The 25000-nt window shown below is 39.4% G+C and overlaps 1 protein-coding gene across 2 annotated transcripts in view; it reads left to right on the top strand.

Annotated features, from left to right (window-relative positions):
• LOC136856674 (uncharacterized) overlaps window positions 1-25000 on the top strand; it is a 505300-nt gene that overhangs the window by 225922 nt on the left and 254378 nt on the right. For both annotated transcript variants that reach the window (XR_010858454.1, XM_067134732.1), the window contains exon 3: window positions 13272-13395. Coding sequence is in view for 1 of the 2 variants with exons in the window: in XM_067134732.1 (XP_066990833.1) it covers window positions 13272-13395 (124 nt within the window). In the remaining variant the exon portion in view is untranslated. The remainder of the gene's footprint in view (window positions 1-13271; window positions 13396-25000) is intronic.

The following is a 25000-nucleotide window of genomic DNA, read 5'->3' as shown; positions in this document are numbered from 1 at the left end:
GGATATTGCCGATTATCATTTTTTTATCATGTTATCTCATGTACCTAGATTATGCGTATGGTATTGTCTCTACTTTGTATATTCCATGTATATGGCCATGAACTGAAATAAATTTTATTATTATTATTATTATTATTATTATTATTATTATTATTATTATTATTATTATTATTATTTTGTCTATCACAGTCATCCTATTCGACTGGGTGGTTTTTGTAGTGTGGGGTGCCGGGTTGCATCCTGCCTCCTTAGGAGTCCATCACTCTTCTCGCTACGTGGGCTGTTTCTAGTAGCACACTCTTCTGCATGAGTCCTGGAGTTACTTCGGCATCTAGTTTTTCCAGATTCCTTTTCAGGGATCTTGGGATCGTGCCTAGTGTTCTTATGATTATGGGCACAATTTCCACTGGCATATCTCATATCCTTCTTATGTCTATTTTCAGGTCTTGATACTTATCAGTTTTTTCTCTTTCTTTCTCATCTTCTCTGGTGTCCCATGGTATTGCGACATCAGTGAGTGATACTTTCTTCTTGATTTGGTCAATCAACGTCACGTTCGGTCTGTTGGCACGTATCACCCTATCCGTTCTGATACCATAGTCCCAGAGGATCTTTGCCTGAGCGTTTTCTATCACTCCCTCAGGTTGGTGTTCGTGCCACTTAATATGCAACCTAGCTGGTGTTTCTTGCACAGGCTCCAGTGGAGGGATTTGCCACTGAATCATGCCTTTTTATTATTATTATTATTATTATTATTATTATTATTATTATTATTATTATTATTATTATCTCTCCTCTGAGATCAAACGTTTCAGGGGTCAGCTCGTGAAGTATTATCAAAAGCCGTCAAAGTCGAATCAGGAGGAGTGAAATGGAACTATTCTCGGTCTTGTTCTCTTTATTGTAATGATTATCGATATTGATAACAACCTTCAAGGCTCATTGGTTACTTTGATGACTCTTGTGTCTCGGCAAGAAAAAAAAAAGGCAAAATGAAAGGGACGTGCCTCAGTTTACGTGAACATCTGGGTGAATACATAATACGTTTCTTTGAGACGAACTGCACTCAGTTTTGATTTGATAGACTACTGTATTGTTTACATTTCGAAACTTCTCTCTTCTTAATTATGTATTTATAAGGACTCTTATCGTCCTTCGGTCTTCGCTTTAATTTAATCGCTTTGTTGGATTTTAGGCTGATTGTAACTCATTCATGCTCAAACCAGATTGCATGAGGACTGGTGTCTGCGTCTGTATAGGGATATTTGGAATATTCTGCTGACCACATGACTATATTCTTCATACGGTCACGGGAGGTTATTTGTCAGCACTCTGTGACATTCGTTGGAGGCCACCTATCTAAGCACTAACCAGACTCAACGTTGCATAATTTCACTGATCAAAAGACAAAAGGAGTAGGCACCGTCACACTGTCTGGTCACCCAGCCAGCCGTTGACCAGACCCTTGCTCAACTTCACTGATACAAAAACCAGCGGTGACAAAATCGGCATTTCCCGATGCTCGTCTTGGTCATCAGCATCAGGAAATGCCCTTTCGACACCCAAGAAAAAAAAGAAATGGGTCGCTTGATTAGGCCTACCCGCGGACCACCCGGGGAACTGAACAGTGACCCGTTCTTAGGGAGGCTGAATCTCCGAGTAGGGTTATGTTCCGCCTCGTCAATGCGGTCAGGCCATGCGGTGATTAGGCCCTGATTTATTTTCAGTGTGGCATGTCGTTCTCGAGTGGTGTGGTGCCCTGGGCACCTGTTTTCCTTATCTTTTCTCCCATGCGGAGAGAAGAATCTTGCCGAGCAAGTTATTGAGTTCTTGATGGATATGTGGATATTTTGAATCATTCTAATAAAGTGTCACATACGGACGTGTTGTGTGGTCATGCGTTTATCAGAACATACCTTGACGCGTCTCGACTGTGTTATGTCGTTGAGGGCGGTGTGCTTTGCGAAGGGTAGTGTTTGGTCTTTCAGGGCATCACATGGGTTGGCATTTCTTTAGTATTGTGATGTAGCTGAGCCATCTCATACATTATCATAATCTTGGTAGCCGTCGTATGTGTTATTATGGTTGTGAGTGAGATATATATTATGGTATACGAGGCCTTCTCGTGTATTATTCAAAATGATCATACATCCATGTGGGACAAGCCAAAATTTGCAGCTGAGCTTTTGGGGTAGAAAATGGAATGCTATTATGGGAAAATAGAAAAAGATGATTTATTCATTTAGAAAGCCGAGGGTGCGCTGTAGTATCCCATAGGAAATGGAGAAAGTGTTCATGTTTCTGTTGTGTGTGAGTCTCAGAGCACTGCCAGATTTTAACCAAAGAAGAGACCCGACAGTTTTAATTTCAAGAAGAAATTGTCTATTATCACCATAACTATTTCCATCAGGCCTCATTGTTGTCTCTTGGGAGAAAACCAGTATCTCTCTCTCTCTCTCTCTCTCTCTCTCTCTCTCTCTCTCTCTCTCTCTCTCAAGGTACAGTTTTATACTGTGCATTGTATTTACAGTCTCTTCAAAATTTCGAGTAGCAGCGCCCATTTTTGTGAGTGAGACATAATTTCACACGTTCAGACGATGGATCCGAGAGACGGCGAGGAGGTTGTATGATATGTGCCGTATTATTGGGGGGTTTAAAGTGGTGAGGTTAAAGCCATAAGCTTCGCATGATGGGCGTGTGTGTCCTCTTCTTCGGTTCGGGGAGGAGAGCGAGAGGGAGATCATGGGGAGAGCCCTCTTTCTTTCCTTTGAAGAGAAAGAGAGAATCTTCTTTGCTTCAGAGAGAGAGAGAGAGAGAGAGAGAGAGAGAGAGAGAGAGAGAGAGAGAGAGAGAGCGCAGAGAGAGACAGACAGACAGACAGACAGACAGACCTTACAAACCTTACAACGACCTTACATTTCGGGTTGCCCCAGGTCCCTCAGTGTGAGAGAGAGAGAGAGAGAGAGAGAGAGAGAGAGAGAGAGAGAGAGAGCGCACCTGTACCTCAGAGAGAGATAGAGAGAGAGCGCACCTGTACCTCAGAGAGAGAGAGAGAGAGAGAGAGAGAGCGCACCTGTACCTCAGAGAGAGGAGAGAGAGAGAGAGAGAGAGAGAGAGACCTCTGCTTCGAAGAGGAATATGATAAAACCATTCGTTCGCATGTCGCTCCTTTCGAAGAATGTCAGAAAAAGAGGGAGTCGTCTGGGGTTCTAAGAAAGAGAAGAAAATAGAGAATCATCTTTACCGTGCTTCGAAGAGTGGACACGATGCAGTCGTTTGTCTTCTTGTCTCTGCCTCCGAAGAACGTCACGGAGAGAGAGAGAGAAAGAGAAAGAGAGAGATAGAGAGAGAGAGAGAAGGGGGTGGGGGGACTAAGTGATGATAAAATCGTTCGTCTATCTGTCGCTGCCTCTGCTTGCGTTTGATCTCAAAGAACGTCATGCAAAACGATCTGTTACGTGTGGGAGCACTGTCACTTCTCGTTTATCTTGGATGTCATATTGTTGAAGAGGACTGCGTTTACGTTCTATTCTTATTTGGCTGCACATTACTGAGGTAGCCTCTTCATGTTCAGGTTGTTTGTTAACCTTGGTCTAGCCTAGATAAAATATGGCACCTCAGGTTTCATTTGCATAGATACGGTATAGGTTTCGCTTCCAAGAATGCGGGACCCTGTGCCCTCCCCAGTGTTTATCCGCCTGTTTTTCAAGAAGCAATTTTGTCATTTCGCAAGAAGGAACTCCGTGAAAATTCCCCCATCCCCTTTTTGTTTTGCAGTGACACGAAGCTGTCTTGCTTCTCTGTATCCATCATTATTAAAATGATATCTTGATTCAGACTGAATAATCAGCACTTGGAAGGTTGGTGGGAAATATCGGAATGGAAATGCTTGGTGAGGGAAAACGTTTAATTGCAGGACTTGCTTATGGCAAGACTTCCGTATGGGATATTGGAAATGGTAAATTGAGGGGCTTTTGGGAAATGTTTAGTATGGATACTTGCGCACGGAAATGATGTAGTAGGTTATCTTCCTCGCGGTAAATGTTTAATACGGAACGTTATATTTGATACGGGATTATATCTGATGGATTGACGTCGAGCTAGGGCTTTTTCAGGGAAAGTTGTTTAAAGGAGGCCTTTTATTGAAAGATTTTTAATTGCCTTGTTTAATTACAGTAGTTATTGCAGAATTTATAATGTGTTCTGTCGAGGGTTGAATAGGCGCTTTATAAGATCTTTCTTTAGGGAAATAACTAGTGGAATTAAAAATATCGCGTACCTGAAATTGAAGCGTATATCATGTCTGGAAACCCTTTTAAGAGCGGATAGTTTAATGGAAATTGGTTGGAAGGGTTTGACGTATGAAAGATAGATAGCAGTGGTACTTTCTTATGGAAGAGACTTCGTAGCTGTGTTCCGTACAGTGTTTAAAAAAAAAAAGGCTTTTTAATATTTAATTTCGAAACTTGCAATGTATAGTTAGGATCATAACCGCTTGCATCATCGGACTTGCTCTGAAAAAATAACTGGAGTAAGTGTGACAGATATCGTGAAACCTCACTGACACCGAACCCTCCATCCATTTCTGAAATACACCTAATACTGGGATGGCTGCTGGAGGTTCCTTTCCTCATCGTTAAACTTTCCTTCTCGTGGTCAGGTCGGCACCGTGACCTTGCTATGATTATGGGACGCCGTTTCGTTTCCCGCTACCGAACATCAGAACTACTTCACATTTCTTGCGCTTGGATCTTAAGGCTTTGTAGTGACAAGTTTATCCCCCCCCCCCCAAAAAAAAAGCAAAAAGCACGAAGAATTCGAGAAGTTGCGAGGGCTTTATGGCTGTTACAATTACTTATGTATCTGGTAAAAGTGACCATACATATATATATATATATATATATATATATATATATATATATATATATATATATATATATATATATATATATATATATATATATATATATATATATATATATGTCTATATATATTTATATATATAAAAAAGATAGAGAGAGAGAGAGAGAGAGAGAGAGAGAGAGAGAGAGAGAGAGAGAGAGAGAGAGAGAGAGAGAGAGAGACTCCGATTCTCTTTGAGGCCTAAGAGGCTTTTGGTATGTCTGCTTGAGATTAATGCCGGCAGATGTTTTAGGTGAAAGCCAAAGCATTTGCTGATTAGAGGGAGAGAGAGAGAGAGATGGGGATGAAGGACTACCTATGCTGATACTAACCGCGCTCGATAGCATTTTTGTGTATATATATGTATACGTATGTATTGTTTATACACACACACACACACACACACACACATATATATATATATATATATATATATATATATATATATATATATATATATATATATATATATATATATATATATATATAAGTGCTGTATCATCCTTCATTGAAGTGCAAAAACGTTCCAGATACATTAAACATACTCCTATTTTGGTAATAGCGTGTATTTCTGAAATTATACAAAAAGGTTATAAAGCTTCCTTCCATATTTTGTGGACTTGTCCGTAAAGGTAATTATAGTGTAGTAGTGAAGAAGTCCACAAGAGATGGACGAAAGCTTTAAAATATTTTTGTGTAACTTGAAAAATATACATTTTTTTTTATTTCCGTTTTGTACAATACTGTCAAACATGAATACGCACATACACACACACATATGTGTGCGTGTATGTATGTATATGTATGATTTAAATTGTTAATGTTTGCTAACTTACATGTATGCGTCCCTTTTAAAGTTAATTTTACATCTTGGTTTGAATGTAATTTTGTTGTTGTGATGTGATGATTGATACATTCTTGTACAGGCATGTACCGTTTACAAAGACATGTCACTTGTTCATCAGTATTGATAGTATTGAGAGATAAATTGTTTATGACTTGATACAGGAATGCAATTTTTTTCCTTTTTACTATTTCCATTCAAGTACAGTATTTTAGTTCCAAGATTTTATTCTGTGTATATGACTCATATACTTCATAATTTTGCTTGAGACGTCACTAACTTCACCTCATCAACGTTGTATAGTGTATTTTAACGCTGTGATTAATATTGGTGGTATATAGACTGATCTTTATGGTGTCCCACAGTGTCCTGTTGTGAAGTCTTTGATGTTTTTAGTTTTCAGCAAAAGAAAACTATTGAGATGGCTTTGTCCGTCCGAATTTTTTTGTCCGCACTCAGATCTTAAAATCTACTGAGGCTAGAGGGCTGCAAATTGGTATGTCGATCATCCACCCTCCAGTCATGAAACATAATAAATTGCAGCCCTCTAGCCTCAATAGTTTTTTATTTTATTTTATTTATTTTAAGGTTAAAGTTAGCCATGATCGTGCGTCTGACACCGCCATAAGTGCCAACAACACAGGCCACCATCGGGCCATGGCTGAAAGTTTCATGGGCCGTGGCTGAGAGTTTCATACGGCATTATACGCTGTACAGAAAACTTGTTTGGTGTTTATTATTGGTGCGGCTGTGGCCCTAGAAACTAAGACAGTACAGTGCGCAGACGACGCTGCTTGTATCGTTGCTATTGGCTCCTCCCCGCGTGCGAAATGAAATAGCTGGTAACCGCCACAAAACTCGTGCCGAATATAGATTTTTTGGATTGTCGATCCTTAATATTTCCAAGCTTTCTTTTCCACAGCACTGAAAACGTATCCTGTGCTGCCAGGAATTTCCTTGTAAGCTTTGTTTGTAAGGCTTTCGGGTCTGCAGAGGTGATGCTGTCAACATACACGCTTCAGATCTTTAATTTTGCCATTGTTGAAGCAGTGTTTTGTCTGAAAGTCGGCAGGTTTCCAGGATCTTTTGTTGTCCAACATAATATAGTTCTTTATTTCTTCCCACCAGTGGTAATTTTGATATACATCGTGGGAAAATACTATGTTTGGTTGCCTTTTATGAGATTCATGTCATCCTTGACTGCAAGTTTACTTTTGAAAAATATATTTAGTCTCTAATTTTCATTCGCTTGAAAGATTTTTCTTATGGTGAAGATTTTAAGATCTTTGGAATCCATTTAATTTATGAAATGTTAATTTTTGTACTCTGCTGTGTTTTAAATGTTCCCCTGTTTGGTCTTGAGCAGCCTTTTGAATTGTTAGATAAAAAGATTTTATAAATTTCATATACCAGATCTTCAAATTAGTATCTGGCCCCTTCGTTCGGTTAAGTATATCTTAGTTTAACCAGACCACTGAGCTGATTAACAGCCCTCCTAGGGCTGGCCCGAAGGATCAGATTTATTTTACGTGGCTAAGAACCAATTGGTTACCTAGCAACGGGACCTACAGCTTATTGTAGAATTCGAATCACATTATAGCGAGAAATGAATTTCTATCACCAGAAATAAATTCCTCTTATTCTTCATTGGCCGGTCACATATTCGAACTCGCTGCCAGCAGAGTGCTAGTTGAGAACGGAACCCACTCTTCCAACGAGGAACTTTTGTTCGGTTAACTGGTGGTGTATGCAGTATGAAATTTCACTTAATTCTCATCATTCCTTGCGTTCAGTTGAATTATTAATGCCTCAGGTATTCAAAATGGGTGTGATGGTTTTTTGTTTTCGAACTTGTTCGCATGATTTTCAATTCATTTTGATTTGTTTTGTCTTTGTATTGACTTTGTTTTTCTATTGTTTTGTATGTACTTTACTTGTGCATTATGTTTTCTTGCAGTGGCGGCTTTCTCTATTGATGCCCTAGGGCCTGCGATAGTTTCCTTTTTCATGTAAGGTTGCAGCACGGTTAATAATAATAATAAAAATAATAATAATAATAATAATAATAATAATAATTAATAATAATGATGATGACGATGAAGATGATTTTGATGATACTGGAACAGAGTGAAAGAGTTTTCTGGAAACTCTCCTCGTTGACGATTCGTCCTGGGTCAAAAGTCACTTCACCCCCTAGATTTTGGAGGTGATAATCTGGAACACTACCAGAATCCTATCGATTGGTGCTGAGCCTGGCTCGCCTTCCCGAAAGTTTCCTGGAATCTCTTCATAAATTTTGAACGGTTTGGATCAAGAACAAGCAGTAATTCTGTTGTCTGATTTAGAATGTGTCCGGTATGTGGCTGACTATTGTTATTATTATTTTTACTACTATTATTATCATCATTATTATTATTGTTATATTATTGAAGGTGGAAGGTAAATTACTAAAGAAATATACCTATAGCTATATGTGCCGGTTTACATTGTATTTTATTCTGTTCTTCAGTTTGTTATTGTAACAACAGCTGTGAACAGGAGCAGCTCTCTCTCTCTCTCTCTCTCTCTCTCTCTCTCTCTCTCTCTCTCTCTCTCTCTCTCTCTCTCTCTCTCTCTGTAGTGACACTGAAACCGTGAGATATTCATACTCATTGCTTAGCAACTTACTTGGATTTTTGAAAAGTGAGTTGAGACATTTGTATGTTTTAAGGAATGGTTGGCTCATGGGTCATATGCATATATTTTAACGTATGTATGAATATGTATTTTTTTATGCACACATGCTTGCGTGAGTCTGTGTATGTTTGCCTTACATATTCCATACTACAATCAGTGGTGAAATAGCAGGCAAAATGATACTCACTTATGCTAATGCCGCACAGAACTCGCATCGTTCCTTGTTGGACGAGTATTAAAAATGCTCCGGTGACATTCCTGGGAATCTGCATAAATTAGTTTAATTCCTGGAATGAGTCATTGGACCGGAAGCCCTCCCGATTCAGTCATGAGTGCGGCGTGCGTTATTTAGCGGCCTTCCTGGAATTTTCATAAACTTGAAATAATTCTGGAAATGTTTGTGTCAGTGTTTTGCGCGCTCGTCGGAATGAACGCGTGACAGAACTTGCTTTGTGCTGCTGGGAGTTCTTTCGGCCTGGGAAAATTTTGCTATTGTTTCGACGTTGTTCTGGAAACAATACAACTTTTCTCTCCGCTTAATTTTTCTCCATATGTTTCTGGATTGATAACTGAATGAAAGTGGTGGGCGGCTCTCGCCCTCTCTGTCGTTGACCAATTTTTCTGTGATGCCAGTCAGATTTTCTCTCTGTTTTTTTGTTTTTTTTGACACTTGTACGCCACACTTGTAACTCTCTCTCTCTCTCTCTCTCTCTCTCTCTCTCTCTCTCTCTCTCTCTCTCTCTCTCTCTCAAGACGTATTGGAAAATCTAAAGGTTGAAGGAATGTTAGCCACAGTTATGGACCAAAATTCAGACAATTTTTCCTCTTCGCCAATATTTGGTCTGTTATAGGCCGCCTTGTGAAATGTTATTCCACAAGATTAAAATGATGCAATTCAGTACCATCTGACTTAGATGTTTATTCCTTAAAATCTGAATGGTTTCATTAATTAATGCTGGGGGATGTAGTTTTGCATCGTAATTAGACCTGAAAGCCATCAATTAGAGTATTCTTTGTACAAATCCTGACATTCCAGGCGTACACTCTGAAACGATATGATTTGGAATTATACCGTGTAGGACTCCTTGACGTGACTCACAGGGATTCAAAATATGATTCATTGGAGTCTTAAGATACAGGAATTCCAAGGGTGACTCACAGGAATGCCTAAATGTCCATGAATATCGTGAGATGGAGTTCTAAGTGTGATTCACGAAACTATATTAATTAGGCTTGTGGCATACAAGAACTCTCGGCGTGATTCACAGGAATTCCTAAATGTCGTTGGAATTCCATGCATGATTGACTGGAATGTCCCAGTGATTCAGGAGTCTTGCGCCAGCTCTTCCGCATCGGATGCTGGAATTCCAGTGAGTCACTGAGCTTGAGCCGTTGAGTCAGCAGTCTCTTCCATTCTAGCAGTCACTGGGGTTTCCTCTCTTCCTCTCCGCTTTCTGACTCAGAGTGGCGACCCTTGGGTGGACATCGAACATGTGACGTCACTGGGAAGGTTATTCAACTCTGCCCGGGCGGAAGGTGACTAGTTCATTTTTTTTTTATTTTTATACTTCGGTGACATTCAAATAGATAAAAACTTATTAAAGAGAAACGAAGTATGGGGAAATAAAGAAGAAAATAACCGATGGGTACCGTATGTTTTTATTGAAAAATTTTGTATTATTATTGTTCAAAGTTTGCACATCTTGTGTGATAAACATGAAGAAAACAAAAGAAAACGCTGTTAGCACAATGACATAAACATAAGTATATGAAAAGCAGTTAAAAAAAAAAGGAGGTTGTGGGGGCAGGGGGTGGGGGCGAAAGCGTCGTGGTGCTCGGAAGGATCATGACGGACTTCCTAAAATTCTGAGTCTCAGCATTCAGAGCAGATTTATCAGAAGTTAAGAGGTTTATAGTCGTTGGATGTTTTGATGTTCCTCTCATTAAGTTCTTCCAAAGTATTTCAAGGATGAGACGCGGATATTTATTTATATAAATACAGTCAAATGTTGATTTCATGAATAATAAAGTCATCTAAATATGGAATTCTTCCTAATTGTTGAAATGTATATTTGTTAATGATCATCAACATCTGTCTGTGAAGTTGCGAGGCGATTATTCACGCACGTGGCTTTGTTTGTTTGTGCCCACGTCAGCAGAATATCGCAGAAACAAGTGCACAGAATTTGATGACAGTGGATGAGAGCATTCATTGCGCTTCTCCTTCCAAGTGAATAACTTTTGGGGAGGCGACGGAAATTGGACATTAATATAATTTCCCGTGTGCCCATACTGTCAAAAATGAGGCAATATGGAGAGGGTTTGGACGGCAAGTAACGACCATGGCAACAATACATAGAGTCGTGAAGCTCGAAGTAACGTACGTTCATTCTGCCTATGTGTATAGATGCCACTGATGAGAGGCTGGCCCCGGGCTGGACGATGTTGAGTTCAGTACCGTTTCCCATAGATTGTCCGTGTTGCACATGCCTTCATTAATATTATTACTATTATATATTAGGTGCAAATTCTTGTTGTAGCTCAAAACGTTTGCATATGATTATTGCTCTGACATCAGGCAGATCGAGTCAATCTATTTGTCGATGTAAGTCAGTGGCGTGACCTCATCATGTGCGCCAGATGTTGAATATGCATGATGTATATTAACTCCCCAGATACCCAGATATTAGACCTGAAGTTATTAACGTAATCCTTCAGTGAACCTAATAACTGTCACGTTTGCTTTGAAGTATAATGGAAATTTACGTTTGAAGGCAATTCATGGAGACCCCAGGTGTAGTTGTATAAATGTTGGAAGATAGCCTTATATCAAAGGGACCTCTTCATCTTTTTTATTGTTTGTTTACATGGATACGCTAAGTCTCTCTCTCTCTCTCTCTCTCTCTCTCTCTCTCTCTCTCTCTCTCTCTCTCTCTCTCTCTCTCGTTCCGTGGGTGGTAGTAACGTCTGGCTCAATGCTAGGCGACCTGTGTTCGATTCTCGAACTCGACAAGGAAGGGAAGCAGTAAATAACATACATAATTGTTAGACGACTGTTTGGGGTAGTAGGCAGGGTGGAGAGAGAGAGAGAAATAGGTATGAAAAGAGAAAACTGGACGGAAGTATTCACTGTTCTGTGAAAATGTACGCTGTCACAACGAGAGGGCCTCGAAAAGGTAATTCTCACCCCACTGGGTTGAAACCATTCCGAAGAATCTCTCTCTCTCTCTCTCTCTCTCTCTCTCTCTCTCTCTCTCTCTCTCTCTCTCTCTCTCTCTAGGGATTTAGCTAAGTTCCTTTGGTCGTTGTCGCATCAGCTTTGGATTATAAAAACTTCAAGAAGAGCATTTAGATTTCAGAAGTTGTATGCAAATATCTGGCCGAGGTTGCCTTTTAAACGAATGTATGATGCATTCCTTGCATAGATCAGGTGACGTTTAAATAGCCTGGAAACACGTTATTGTTTTATCGTTATTTTTAGCGTCTTATCTCATTTGGACATGGCTGTGTTCTACACACTGCCAGCAATCCGGAAGCAGGTGCCCGGTACAGGTGCTACACCTGAATGCAAGCGTATGTCCTAACATATTAGGTTCACGTGTGTGACCTCTTCTCGCAGCAGGTGTGTGATCCTTTTAAAGACAAGAGCTTTGAACGGGAGATTTAAGGCGTCAGTAGCTGGATTATGGCTGGCAACTATAAATAGTTTATTTGGACGTAGGGGGTGGGAAATCCTGTGCAGTGAAATTGACCTGTGATAGGGCTTAGCACAAAGACCAGACCTTAGACAGCTTTTTGCTTCTTACCATATGGGGGATAAGTACGTAATTACTTAGCAAAGGTATAGCCAGGTGGACTCACTGTGGTGGTGCTGACACGTAAAACCAGGTAGCCTCTTGTGAAGGTCCTGGCAAGATGAAGATCTCTCTCTCTCTCTCTCTCTCTCTCTCTCTCTCTCTCTCTCTCTCTCTCTCTCTCTCTCTCTCTCTAGTCATTTTGTTAAAGTTCACCCATCTCAGTTTTTCCTCGATTTCCGCATAGTTTGAGATTGCTTAGCCAGATAATGATCTCTCGTGACCTGTTCTATGCTGGTATATATTTCACAAATGCGAATCTATCTTTTTGTGTGTAACAACGATTATTAACTGGTAATGAACTCGTTCAGACCTGCCGTCGTTTAACCCAGGTCCAACCTCTCGAACGTCCATATGGTTGGGCCAAGCCGTCTAGACCCTCACGTATAACTACTGTCTTTCTTATGATATGGGTGCACTAGAAATACGTATAACATTTGATGCTCTGTTGAGGCATCAAATCTGAATATACGATCGTCTTCAGTCTCTTCACTTGTAAAACATGGAACATGTTTCCCCCCTCACACCACTATCCGGGGTTTTACAATTGATCAGGTGGATCTAGGGTTGATTTTGAATGTTTGGGCTGTTTCAGTCTTGTAAAAGTATCTTGTTTGTATATAACTGTAATTTCATTCCTGATTTTAAAATACACTCTCTCTCTCTCTCTCTCTCTCTCTCTCTCTCTCTCTCTCTCTCTATCTATATATATATATATATATATATATATATATATATATATATATATATATATATATATATATATGTATGTATATATATGTATATATATATATATATATATATATATATATATATATATATATATATATATATATATATATATATATATACATACTGTATAATCACACACACATGTATGTATGTATGGTGAGCGTGTGTGTGAACCTATAAACATGAAGTACTCGCAGTATTTATCTTCGAAACGATCTTGAAAATGATTTCAATTTGAAAATGGTCTATTTTTTCTCTTGCAGCCCCAGCGGAAGTGAGCTCAGGAACAACCTTGAAGTGGGCGAATACTTGACCACGGAAGGTACTTGTAAGTGCGGCTTGCAATGTCCTCTCCGTGTCGAAAACACCTTCAATTTTGATCCCAAGGTAAGACAGTATACCCTCTTTTTTTATATATCATATGGGTAAAGAAATGCTGCCCCTTTTTTTTTTTTTATAATGATGCCAGTCAAGATGAGGCAACATTGTTTTATTTTTTATTTATCGTGCTCCTAAAGGAAGGCAGGATTGTTTTTAAGATGATAATTATGTCGGTAAAGAAAGAAAATAATGTTTTCCTTATGATGATAAAGACAGTAAGATAAGAGTTTTATTTACGATGTTAATCAAATCACTGAAGTTGGAGTACATTGGTTTCCGTGATGAGGTCACGGTAAGGAGGAAGGACAAGATTGTATTTATGATGGTATTCTTGACTCGAGATAAGACACAATCTTTTGTGATGATATGCAGCTTTTAAGCAGTAACTATTGCATTAAGACTAACTCTCGTGTCATGAATCGAGTAGCACTGTAACAGTAAAGTAAGATAAATGGTATTTTATAGTAATCTTCGCATCTGAGTCTGTGATGCTAAGGTAATGATGATGTTTTCAGCACTGATTAAAGTAGGGGTAACTGTTGGAACGCTTATTATTAACAGATGAAAGGTAATAGATGCGGCTGTGGATCGTCAAGTAAGGAAATATTGGCTTTATATTAATAGCACATTTTTTCCCCATAAGGGTTGAAAAGATTTGTTTCATAATAACAGAAATAATTGCAACAGCCGTGTTTCCTAAGGTGAACAAAGATCGGTTTTCATTGCAAAAGCGACCGTTATTTTAATCGTGATTAAAGCGAAATTGAAGTTTATAATTATTGAAGCAACGGTGGCCCGGAGAACGGTTATGATTACAATAGAAGTGTGTTGTAATAGAATAGCGTAGATACGTTTATTGTTGTGGCATTTTAAACATTATTATTATTATTATTATTATTATTATTATTATTATTATTATTATTATTATTATTCGCATATGTGTCGGAAAATACACTTTTCCATTTCATTACATGGTCGTTTGTGGACGTAGGTGGTTTATTGTGATGGCTCTCAAAGGTTGGTGTATATTTTTGTAAAAAAATGACGATATGTTCATTCTCCCACCAAAGTCTGTTTTTGTGTATATTTTTCGTTTTCATCTTCATTTTTGTTTCTATTCACGTGATTCATTTACTGCCATTGTTCCCCTTGCATGCTCTCTCTCTCTCTCTCTCTCTCTCTCTCTCTCTCTCTCTCTCTCTCTCTCTCTCTCTCTCTCTCTCTCTCTCTCTCTCATCCTATATCCCCAGATTGTTTCCCGAATTCAAGCAAAACTACAAAAGCATTAATTAAATTGCGTTGAGGGCTGAAAGCTCACCAGCAACATGGAATAGGGGAGGATGAGGTGGGGTGGGGGGATGGTAGGGGCTGATGTTGTTAGAGGGGGGGGGGAAATCGCTTTTGCAACATCAGGTTGCAATGTTGGGATGACACTCTCCTCGCCCTGCTTTTCCGGACAAGTTCGGATAATACCTAATGTTTTGGAAAAATAAGGATCTCTGGTGATTTTCTTATGAATTTGTATAGTTATATGGATGTAACTCTTGAAAATATTTAATATACAAAGTATGAATAGATGAGTCATTGTTTCATTATGTTTATAAAAGTCATTTTCAGCACGAATGATTAATTCCAATAGTCTTTGCGACACCAGTTTGCATAAGGTCACTTGATTCATTTTATAAGGATACATTAAGATAATGGGGTTTTGTTTGGAGAACGAAGGTTCCTTCTACAGAGACACGTCTGTTTAATAAGGTGTTATTGAACAGCTAAGGCTCCCCGCCATCCCCCGGCTCTTTATCGGGAAAAGTCTAAATGTCATCCTTTTTATCCGGTCACGCTAGAATAATGGTGCTTGTTACGGAAAGGTCAGTATGTTTGACCCCTTAAAAAGTCTCGCGCGGATTCCTTCGTTTTGTTCCTGGAATAAACTGAAAAGGGTTCTGGACGGTCGTTTTGTATGTAAGCGCGCTCCTAGTTCCTGGTCATACTGAAATGCCTCCTGTTGCTTTCATTTCGTTGCTTGAAGAGGCTGGTTGCTTTTGTGTTAAGGTGGTAGTTTAAACTGTCTATATAATCTCGCTTGTGCTTCGTTTGAGATGACGAGTCAGACCAGGCAGATTAAACTGTAATAGCAGTTATCACTTCGTGGCCTCCTCGATGTGATCGAGCAATGCGGGAGGCTCTTCATGTAAATGAATCCCTATCGTTTAAATTTTCAGAATCTTATATTTAACCTGCAGTGTGTATGAGAGTTTTTTTCCCCTCTCCTAAATAGGTTTGTAATGATGCAGATCGTTTTTATGCGGTTTTCTATGTCGAGCTCAGTCGCAATCCAGATTTAAGCTAGAGAAAATTCTCGTTAGAACGATTAGAGAGCAGCCAGTCAGGTTTTCAGGAGGATAATATTTTTTGCATGTTATTCATCTTAAGGATGAGCACACATCAATTGTTCTTTAGTGCTTCTGACAGTTGCAAAGGGTTTTGTATGCTAGATACAGAGGTTACTTTGTTCGTCTACTTTCGGTAAAACATTTTCATGTTTTCTGTACGAGAGAGAGAGAGAGAGAGAGAGAGAGAGAGAGAGAGAGAGAGAGAGAAATGGAGAAATGAGGGGCTTTATGCTGACCATCAGCGTACGTCCCATAGACAAAATTTAGATAGCCTTATAGGAGAGAAGAGGGGAGGGCTTCTGTCAGTGTTTCATTTGTGTGGATTTGGGAGTGTTTATATCCTGTGGGATTTTTGATCGTTAGCTTTTGGACGGTGATATTCGTTCGTTGTTAATTTTGGAAAATGTTCCGTATGGGTGCGTGATGGACCGTTCGCTGCTCGTTGTTGTTACACACGCCATCAAAGTTGAACGCAGGTTGTTTAGTCACCGGTGTCTTTGTTTATCTGCCTGATCGATTATCCACGAGATATTTTGAAATGTTATCGATGCATTTCATTTACATTTTATTGGAAGAGTGGGTTTTGAGCCAAGGCGGAGGGATTTAGAATTTGAGATGCATTACAGATTTTCACCATTAACAGATAGGTTTTCAGTTTTTTCAAGTGTTCTGCGATATAATATCTCCTTGATATCTAGGACTTGGGAACAGTAGATTGATATCAATGAATTCCAGTGCCTTGGTGGCAATATTTCTCATCGACTCCGAGTATAGATATCTTTTTCGTGTTTGTTGTTTGAGTGTTTGAGAATTGTTAGCTTGTAGTTAGCCGTATCTTGGACATTTACCTGTGTTTTTTGTACTTTCTTGAATATGGAACTCCCTTTTCTCTGTTTCCTGAATCATAGAACCTTTCTATTCAGATGCTGTTTCGTAATAGCTCAAGAATGCATTTTCTTAAATACAGTTTTCGTGCAGGCATGTACGTGTCAGTCATCGCGAAAAAGAAAAATGTTTCCCAAAACCAGAACTAAATTTCTGTACAAAAATTGATTTGACTTTAGTTGCAAACGTTGCTTTTTCCTCGCCTAAGTATGAGTTGTGACCAATCACGTGTTGCCTTTCATAATTAAACGCCTGTTATTAGGAAAGTTCGACTTTGTTGGAGGATCCTCGTTTGACGAGATTTCATTTTAAATACTTGCGTTAGTATTTACCTAAAAGCTAATATAGTCGGATGGTATTCTTTAAAGAAAGTACGGGGCTTGATTTAAAAAAGCACGCAGGAAAAACAAGCACACTAGCAGGTCTTTGTTTAGCAAATAACGCTGTCGGAAGGGATCTCAATTGTTAGGCATTCAATTCCAGCGTTAACTTGCAGTGAATCCCGCTCGTTCAAGCCCTGGTTATTGGAGGAAGTTTTGGGGGGTGAAACTCTACGCAGTCTGCCCGCCGAATTTCACAAGCGCTCGCTCTGGCTGGCTGGCTCTGCTTGTGTTCTGGGGGGCTGATATTGGGATGGGGTGGCGCCCCCTATCCCCACTTGATTTGGTGGCCATGGGGTTTAGGGGGCCAGGCCTGGTTTGGGCTTCTTGTTCCAGAGGTGAGGGGTGGGCCAACTGGTGGTTGCCATGGCAACTGGTGGTGTTGCGTGCCTTCCGATACCTTTATATATCGTCTATTGTGCCACTATGTAACAGTCATTTTCCAACGGTATTCATCCTTCACTCGCTTTCAGACGGCTGTTAAGAGAGAGAGAGAGAGAGAGAGAGAGAGAGAGAGAGAGAGAGAGAGAGAGAAATTGATTGCTGGTTAGAGAGGGTGATGAATTTAGGTGTCAGACAAAGATTATAGCGGAGCGAATGTAATAAGTTGAGCGAAGTAAAGGACGCACTAGGAGAAAATTAAGGAAAAGAGGAAATTAAAAAGGAGAAATAAGAGCCAACAAAGAAAGCAAGAGCTTGCAAGCTTGCATGGCATACTGGAAAGTGCCGAAATGTAATGAAACTCAGTGAATGCCCCACTCCCCCTGCCCATCCCAACAGTGAATGCCCCTCTCCCCCTGCCCATCCCACCCTCTCGCATTCCCCTTGTGGGTTTTGATCACTAAGATGAAATGGAATTTATTTGTGTTGTCATTCGCTTTCGCTCGTTTTATTATTTTTTGGGGGGTGTTCCAGCCCCCCCCGCCCCCGCTCCCCTCCCCATTTTTGATTTCCATAATGGTTGGGTTTTCGTTTTAGCTAATTTTCCGTTTATTCATTCATATAGATTTTTCCCTTTAGTTCCGGTGACGTGTTACTCACTCGGGCAGTCGGGTGGGTTGATGCTCAACTTGTCAACTCCCTTTTGGAATCAGTTTTTCAACAGTAATATAATTATAATAATAACAGTAATAAGCTTAATGTGAAGTGTTTGCCAAAATACTTTACTATGGGCTTTTTATTTTGATATGTTCTGGAAACACCTTCAATTAACCTACAGTTGCTTTAATTTCACATATGCATAATGGATATACGTTATATCGCATACCTTTTGCCTAAATAATGGTTAAAATAAGCAAGATAATATATATTTTTTTAATACATTAGTTGATTGATATGGAAATGTATATACTATTATTTGCACGGGGGAAGTTCGAGAAAAAAAGGCAGAGAGAAAAAAGTGTAAAGCATTTAGTGATTCTATTGGGGACGTTAATTCTTGGAGCATTGGAAGTTATAGGAACCTTTGCTCTGGGTGATTGGATTAATATCAGACGCAGAATTGACGATTCCGTTTCGGGGGAAGGCTGGGGGACTCTCTCTCTCTCTCTCTCTCTCTCTCTCTCTCTCTCTCTCTCTCTCCATGAAAGGGGAAGGGTTCTCCTCCAGGGAGGGGAAGGCTTCTCCCTGTTGCCAAGGTATTTTCCTCCTCTTGAGGGAAGGATATCTCTCTGTTGCGGAAGAGGGATTGAGTCGTTCTTGAAAGAGATTTTGGTCTTACGAAGAAAGATGGAGTTCTTCCCTCTAGAGGGAGTGATTTCTCCCTGTTGAGGAGGAAGGATGGAGTTCCGATATTGAGGAAGTGATATTTCGATGCTTAGTAGGAAGGATGTAGTTCTCAAGGGTGTGATTTTCCAGTGCTTAGTAGGAAGGCTGGAGTTCTCACTCCCGAGAGAGTGACTTTTCCGTGCTTGATAGAAAGGATGGAGTTCTCCCGAGGGAGTGACTTTTCCATGCTTGATAGCAAGGTTGGAGTTCTCTTCCCGAGGGAGTGACTTTTCCATGCTTGATAGAAAGGATGGAGTTCTCCCGAGGGAGTGACTTTTCCATGCTTAATAGAAAGGATGGAGTTCTCTTCCCGAGGGAGTGACTTTTCCACGCTTAGTAGGAAGGATGGAGTGTCTTGTGTTTTCTCTGGAGGTTGAAGGATAAAATCCTTCCCCTTGAGGGAGTGATTTTTCCATGATGAGGATAAAGGAAAGAATTCATCCTTCTAAGGGAATGATTTATCTTTGTTGAAGAGGAAGGCTGGAATCCTTCCTCTTGAGGGAGTGATCGTTCCGTGTTTAATGAGGATGGAGTTTTCCCTTTTGATGGGCACTGGACCAGATTGGTTTTCTGTAAAAGAAAACTGTTGAGATGGCTATTTGTCTGTCCGTTCGCACTTTTTCTGTCCTCCCTCAGATCTTCAAAACTACAGAGGCTAGATGGCTGCAAATTGGTATGTTGATCATCCACCCTCCAATCGTCAAACATATCAGATTGCAGCCCTCTAGCCTCAGTAGTTTTTTTTATTTTATTTAAGGTTAAAGTTAGCCATGATCGTGCGTCTGGCACCGCTATAGGTGCCAGCAGCACAGGCCGCCACTGGGCCATGGCTGAAAGTTTCACGGACTGCGGCTAAGAGTTTCATGGGCCGTTGCTGAGAGTTTAATACACCGTTATATTCTGTACAGAAAACTCGATTGCGCCGAAGAAACTTCGGCCCATTTTTTACTTGTTTGTTGATTACTCCGCCTTTTAGGCATAGAAACCAAAATCCTGTGCTTCAGTAATGTATAATTTGGTTACCAAACCTAATCTTTATATCCGACGAGGATATAAAGATGCTTTGCTGTGCGTTCCGTACGTTTGTTAGTAAGATTACGCATCACGTTGTATGTGAATTTGACGAATCTTGAGTCAAAAGGTGGATTTCAAGATTGCAACACGTGATTATATTTTGAGAGTGATCCTTCTGAGCTTAAGTTTTGTCGTCTCAGAAAGCTCCTCCATTGAAAATCTTACGCGGTTCCTCGAAAGTTAGAAATGGTTTCATAGGAAACATTTTTCAGGAGCCTGTTTACAGTTTTCGAAAAAATGTATAGAGGATTTCGGAATGGAATGGAAGTTAAATTTTGCAATGAGGAATCTACTCTGGAAATGTCATCTATATTTTCATCTTTTCAATTTCATTCGTTTATCAATGTTTTTACACTTAATGCTGTTTTATTTAGTAAACTTTTTTTGAATTTTAATTACTAACTTTTTTTGTAGATTTACTTGTTATTTTTCCTTTATTCCAGCATTATTTGTTTGCAGTTTTATATTACATTATTAGTCTTCCATTTTTATTTGATTAACTCTTTTCCTTCCTATCCATTTCCTTGAATTTAATCATTCCTCTCCCATTCTTCTCCAGTTGATGTGGAATCGGTCCGCCGAACACAGACAAACTGTACCCTGTTAAAAAACACACATGAGTTACAGCCCTTAGTTTTGTTTACTCAACTCCCATATGGCACTTGATTTATTTATTTGCTCAAGTTAGATACCTATGTACTTGATTTTTTTCTGAGAGGAAAGCGTGAGCCCCGGCTTCTATGTACTGTACGTAAATGACTTATCATCAGACGTTTCAGTCCTTATTGGGAATACTGTTTATAAAAACATTAGTTTACGAATAAGTTCCCTGCGGCAGTGCTGAAAAATCTCCCTCGCGATCTTCGTGACTTTTTCTGTTGATTATAGACCACTGGTTTTCAGCCTTTTTTGGCCCGTGCACCCTTGCACCAGGTGTCAGAATCTCATCTTTCTCTCCCCTCCCCCTTTTCCAAAATTGTCTGCCTCAAAAGGTGCATTCCAAATAATATGCAACAAAATACTAACACAAACACACAAGCTACGGAGAGAAAGCCCAGCGTGACCTCTCAGTAGTGCGGACGGATCCACACTGCGTTTTGTGTGGTCCTAAAGCCAGTTTGAGTCTGCAAATTTGTGGTCACAATCCCTCCCCCCATGAAACTCTGAAATTCTCCCCTGGTTGAGAACCACTGATTTTTAGACAGACTGGAGTTGGGGTTCTGAGCCGCGGATTCGATTGAGAGTCCAGGGTTTTGACTCCATGGTCTTGTTAGGTAACGTAGTAATAATGATAATTCAAGGACAAGAGATTTTTTTGAGGTGATTTAAGCTTCAATCTGGTTTAGCATAACAGTGCTCAGTGAGCTAGATGGGGTGATTAATGACCTAATTTGTTAGTTACATTAATAACGAAATAACCGAAATTTTCCACGGGGTTAGTGCCGTCAGCGCACGCCAGGTGGTGCACTGTAGTAGGCCTTACTAAAGGGTGTTTGCAATGTCTCTTGCCCTTAGGCTAGCTGAACCCACTTTTTTTTAGCCTTTTACTTTACCTCCATTCCATCTTCCTTTCTTCAGTTTTGCTGTTCAACGTCTAACTATTATTTCTTTGTGCAACTATAGGGTTTTCTCCCAGTTCCACCTTTAGATCCTTGTACCTCATCTTCATTTTCTAGAACTCTTTATCTTGCTATCCAGTCACTCCAAACTCCTGACTTTCGCTGTCTTGAGCGCTGAATGGCCGAAAGTGGCCCCCTAGCTTGGCATGACTTCCTAAATTCCATAAAATCAAGTAAAAATGTCAGTGCCGTTTTATATATACATATATATATATTTTTTTATTCTAGATTCAAGTTAACCATTCGGTATTCTTGTTAGGAAATTGCTTGATGGCCTTAAAAAAAGGGGGTACTTTGTGGGGAGAATTTGAGGAGGACAGGGACAGAGTGACTCTCAACTCAAGTTCATCGTTAGAAGCTTCACTGATGGTCGTCTTGAAATGTTCCATTAGATTTCATCCATTTTAACATCCACTCCTAAGAGACTCCTTGAAGTGTCAATGTTCAATCATTTTTCCATCCCCCTCATTGCAAAGTGTTATCATTCTTGTGCTTCCAATTTCCCCAAATTGGGGGTGTTGTGTTCTTCTACAAGCAGGACTCTTGCTTTCATCAGGGGCCACTCCTGTCTTTTTGTCGTTCCATTGCTTCTTACTTTCACTTGGTCTGGGCCAGGTAAAATAAATAGGCCGTTGCCCTCTGTGTTGTAAGATGTAATAATAGGAGATATAAAAACTTCACAACTTACTCTTTTCTTTTTATGACGTCCAAGGCCTTTGTTCTTTTGTAGATGTTCAAGGCCTTCGGTTTTGTATGGTCACGCGAACCCTTTGTCGTCATGGTTACTTAAGGTCTTCATTTCTCTATTGCTGTGTAAATCATTTGTTTCTATGGCCACTTATGGCATTTTAAAGTTTTTTCTTTCTTTTCGTTTGTCACTTAAGACCTTCAAATTTTCCATAGCCACCCAAAGTCCTTGTTAAAATAACTCAGTTCTTTTGTTTTTGTTTTTATTACTTGAGTCTTTTCTTTTATGGCCACTTAACGCCTAGGAAGTTGAAATTAAGGAAACTGTCGACGGAATGACATTATAAAGAAGGCGAGTGGCTCACTTTGTTTCAGAAAGAGGATGTAGAGTATGGCGGTCCAATGATTATCGTAAAAAGGGGCCAAGTTGTTGACTACCCGAGTTACCTGTCAAGAAAAGAAAGGAAAAGTGAAGCATCCTCACATTGAAAGCAGCATTGCAAACAGGGACGAGATCAGTATGAAACTTGGTAGGAGGAAATGAATCTGTTTACTCGTCAACATGATCAATGGCTAAACTTGTCATTCCACCAATGATAATGCTTCTCTCATTGCGGGTTTCGTTTGAGATATATTCAAAGTGTTATAGGTATTTGCATATGCGTCTTTTCGCTGCTATGTATTGATTTTGCTTGACCAGTTTGTCTGTTTGTCTTTTGTACTGTATATTATTATTATTATTATTATTATTATTATTATTATTATTATTATTATTATTATTATTATTATTATTATTATTATTATTATTGTTGTTGTTGTTGTTGTTGTTCTTGTTGTTATAGTATTATCAGTTGAAAGAGGCTGAGCAAATTTGCCATGTTTGTCAATGACGTTAGGATATTGGACCCCTGCCGTTGAAGGACATGGCGATGGTCCCTTGGAGTAAATTTCCTTTGTCCGTCCCAAATAGGACGACTGCAATCTTCCCTCCCATCCAGTGCCAGTCTGTTTACCAAAGAGGCAAAAAGAGGAAAAAAAAGACACTAGCACAAGACGTTCAGAAACAACATACAGCAGCTGTTCTCAGCCTGTTTCACGTCAACTACCCTCACGGTCTTCATAAATATCATCGACACTTTCCTCAGTTGACCTGCCACTGAGTCAAGGATGAGTGCAAGTCGGGGCATGGATTATAAAATGGTACTATAATTTCGATGATTTAATAGAAGTTGTTCATCATTAACATCATGATCAGTCTGCAATATATTGCAAAGGAATAAAACTAAAATCACCCGTCGATGTACCCCTTGCAAACACAGCTGCGCTCCTTTTGGGAACCCCCTGACATACAATGCACAAATCTTGCACCATGTTGGGACATTGGGCAATATAGACAACCGGAAACGATTCGGTATCTGGGAGTTATTCTCATATATTTCATATTACGAAAGAGACAAGCGCTTGTGGTTTCTGAAGGTGCAAATAATTGTCTCGCTTTCTGGAGAAATTGATTTCAACTCGTTTAGGGTAATGCACAATACTCTAGTGAGTTGTTTGTGCTTTGTGAGAGAGAGAGAGAGAGAGAGAGAGAGAGAGAGAGAGAGAGTTAATGGAGATTGTTGCCAATACATTTGTTGTGATATACTGTATATATAGATTTAATATTTTATATAAATAGTCGTGTATCCACATACGCCCGGAATTACAATAAACGCAAGTGTTTGAGGCTGTGAAGGACCAGTGTTCAGTGACTGAACCAGATGTTAATCTCATTGATGGTATTGTGAAAGTTTAGTGTTTCCTAGGACTAGCTTATTGCTAAGCATTATTATTGTTACTCAGGATTAAAAAAATCTAGTGATAGGTGATGGTTTTTTATTTATTTATTTTTTAATCCATCAACGGAATTTTGTTGCTCGTAGAAAATCTGCGAAAAAAAGATATTAAATGGAAAGAAGAGATTTTCAGGGCCACTTCTGAAAAACAAGTAAAATCCGTGATAATTTCAGAAGGAACTCATGAATAACGCACGAAAGTTGGGTGATTTTTACCGGGAAATACCAGTTCCCCTTTCTTCAATGTTTCCTGCAGTGATGCAACTTCAGACCATGTACAGTCTCTTCTTTGTTGTATACTGTTGTTAAACTCGTGAACCGTCATACTTATATATATATATTAATATATATATATATATATATATATATATATATATATATATATATATATATATATATATATATATATATATATATATAGTGATGCAACTTGGGACCATGTACATATATATATATATATATATATATATATATATATATATATATATATATATATATATATATAATGTATGATGAGTGTATTATGATGTTTCGTTGCTGCCACCACACAAATTTTACCTGTTGATATAATTGTACTTATAAAGTTGCTCTTCTGTGAATGATGCGGTTGTTATAATTTGAAAACAACCTTGAATTGTTTGATTAATTTATTCCAAGAACCGGTCTTGACACTCCACAAGTTATACGGACTTAGGGCGGCTGTCGGGTTTTCCCCTCGGGGTGGGATGGTTGATGGTAAAATTCCCTGAAACGGTTTTTCCATTTGAGTAGTCGTGTAAATACGAGGCAGTTGTTGTCATATGCAGTATCCTCTCTCTCTCTCTCTCTCTCTCTCTCTCTCTCTCTCTCTCTCTCTCTCTCTCTCTCTCTCAAGTGGAGGTGAGGTTAGAGGGGGAAGATGTTGTGGGGAATAGTATATTTTATTTCCATTTTCCCCGACTGTTTCTCATTTCACCCTTCAAGAGACC

The sequence above is a fragment of the Macrobrachium rosenbergii genome, chromosome 36, assembly GCF_040412425.1.
Source record: "Macrobrachium rosenbergii isolate ZJJX-2024 chromosome 36, ASM4041242v1, whole genome shotgun sequence".
NCBI lineage: Eukaryota > Metazoa > Arthropoda > Malacostraca > Decapoda > Palaemonidae > Macrobrachium > Macrobrachium rosenbergii.
Note: the sequence above shows the minus strand (reverse complement) of the source record. Positions and strands in the feature narration are given on the sequence as shown.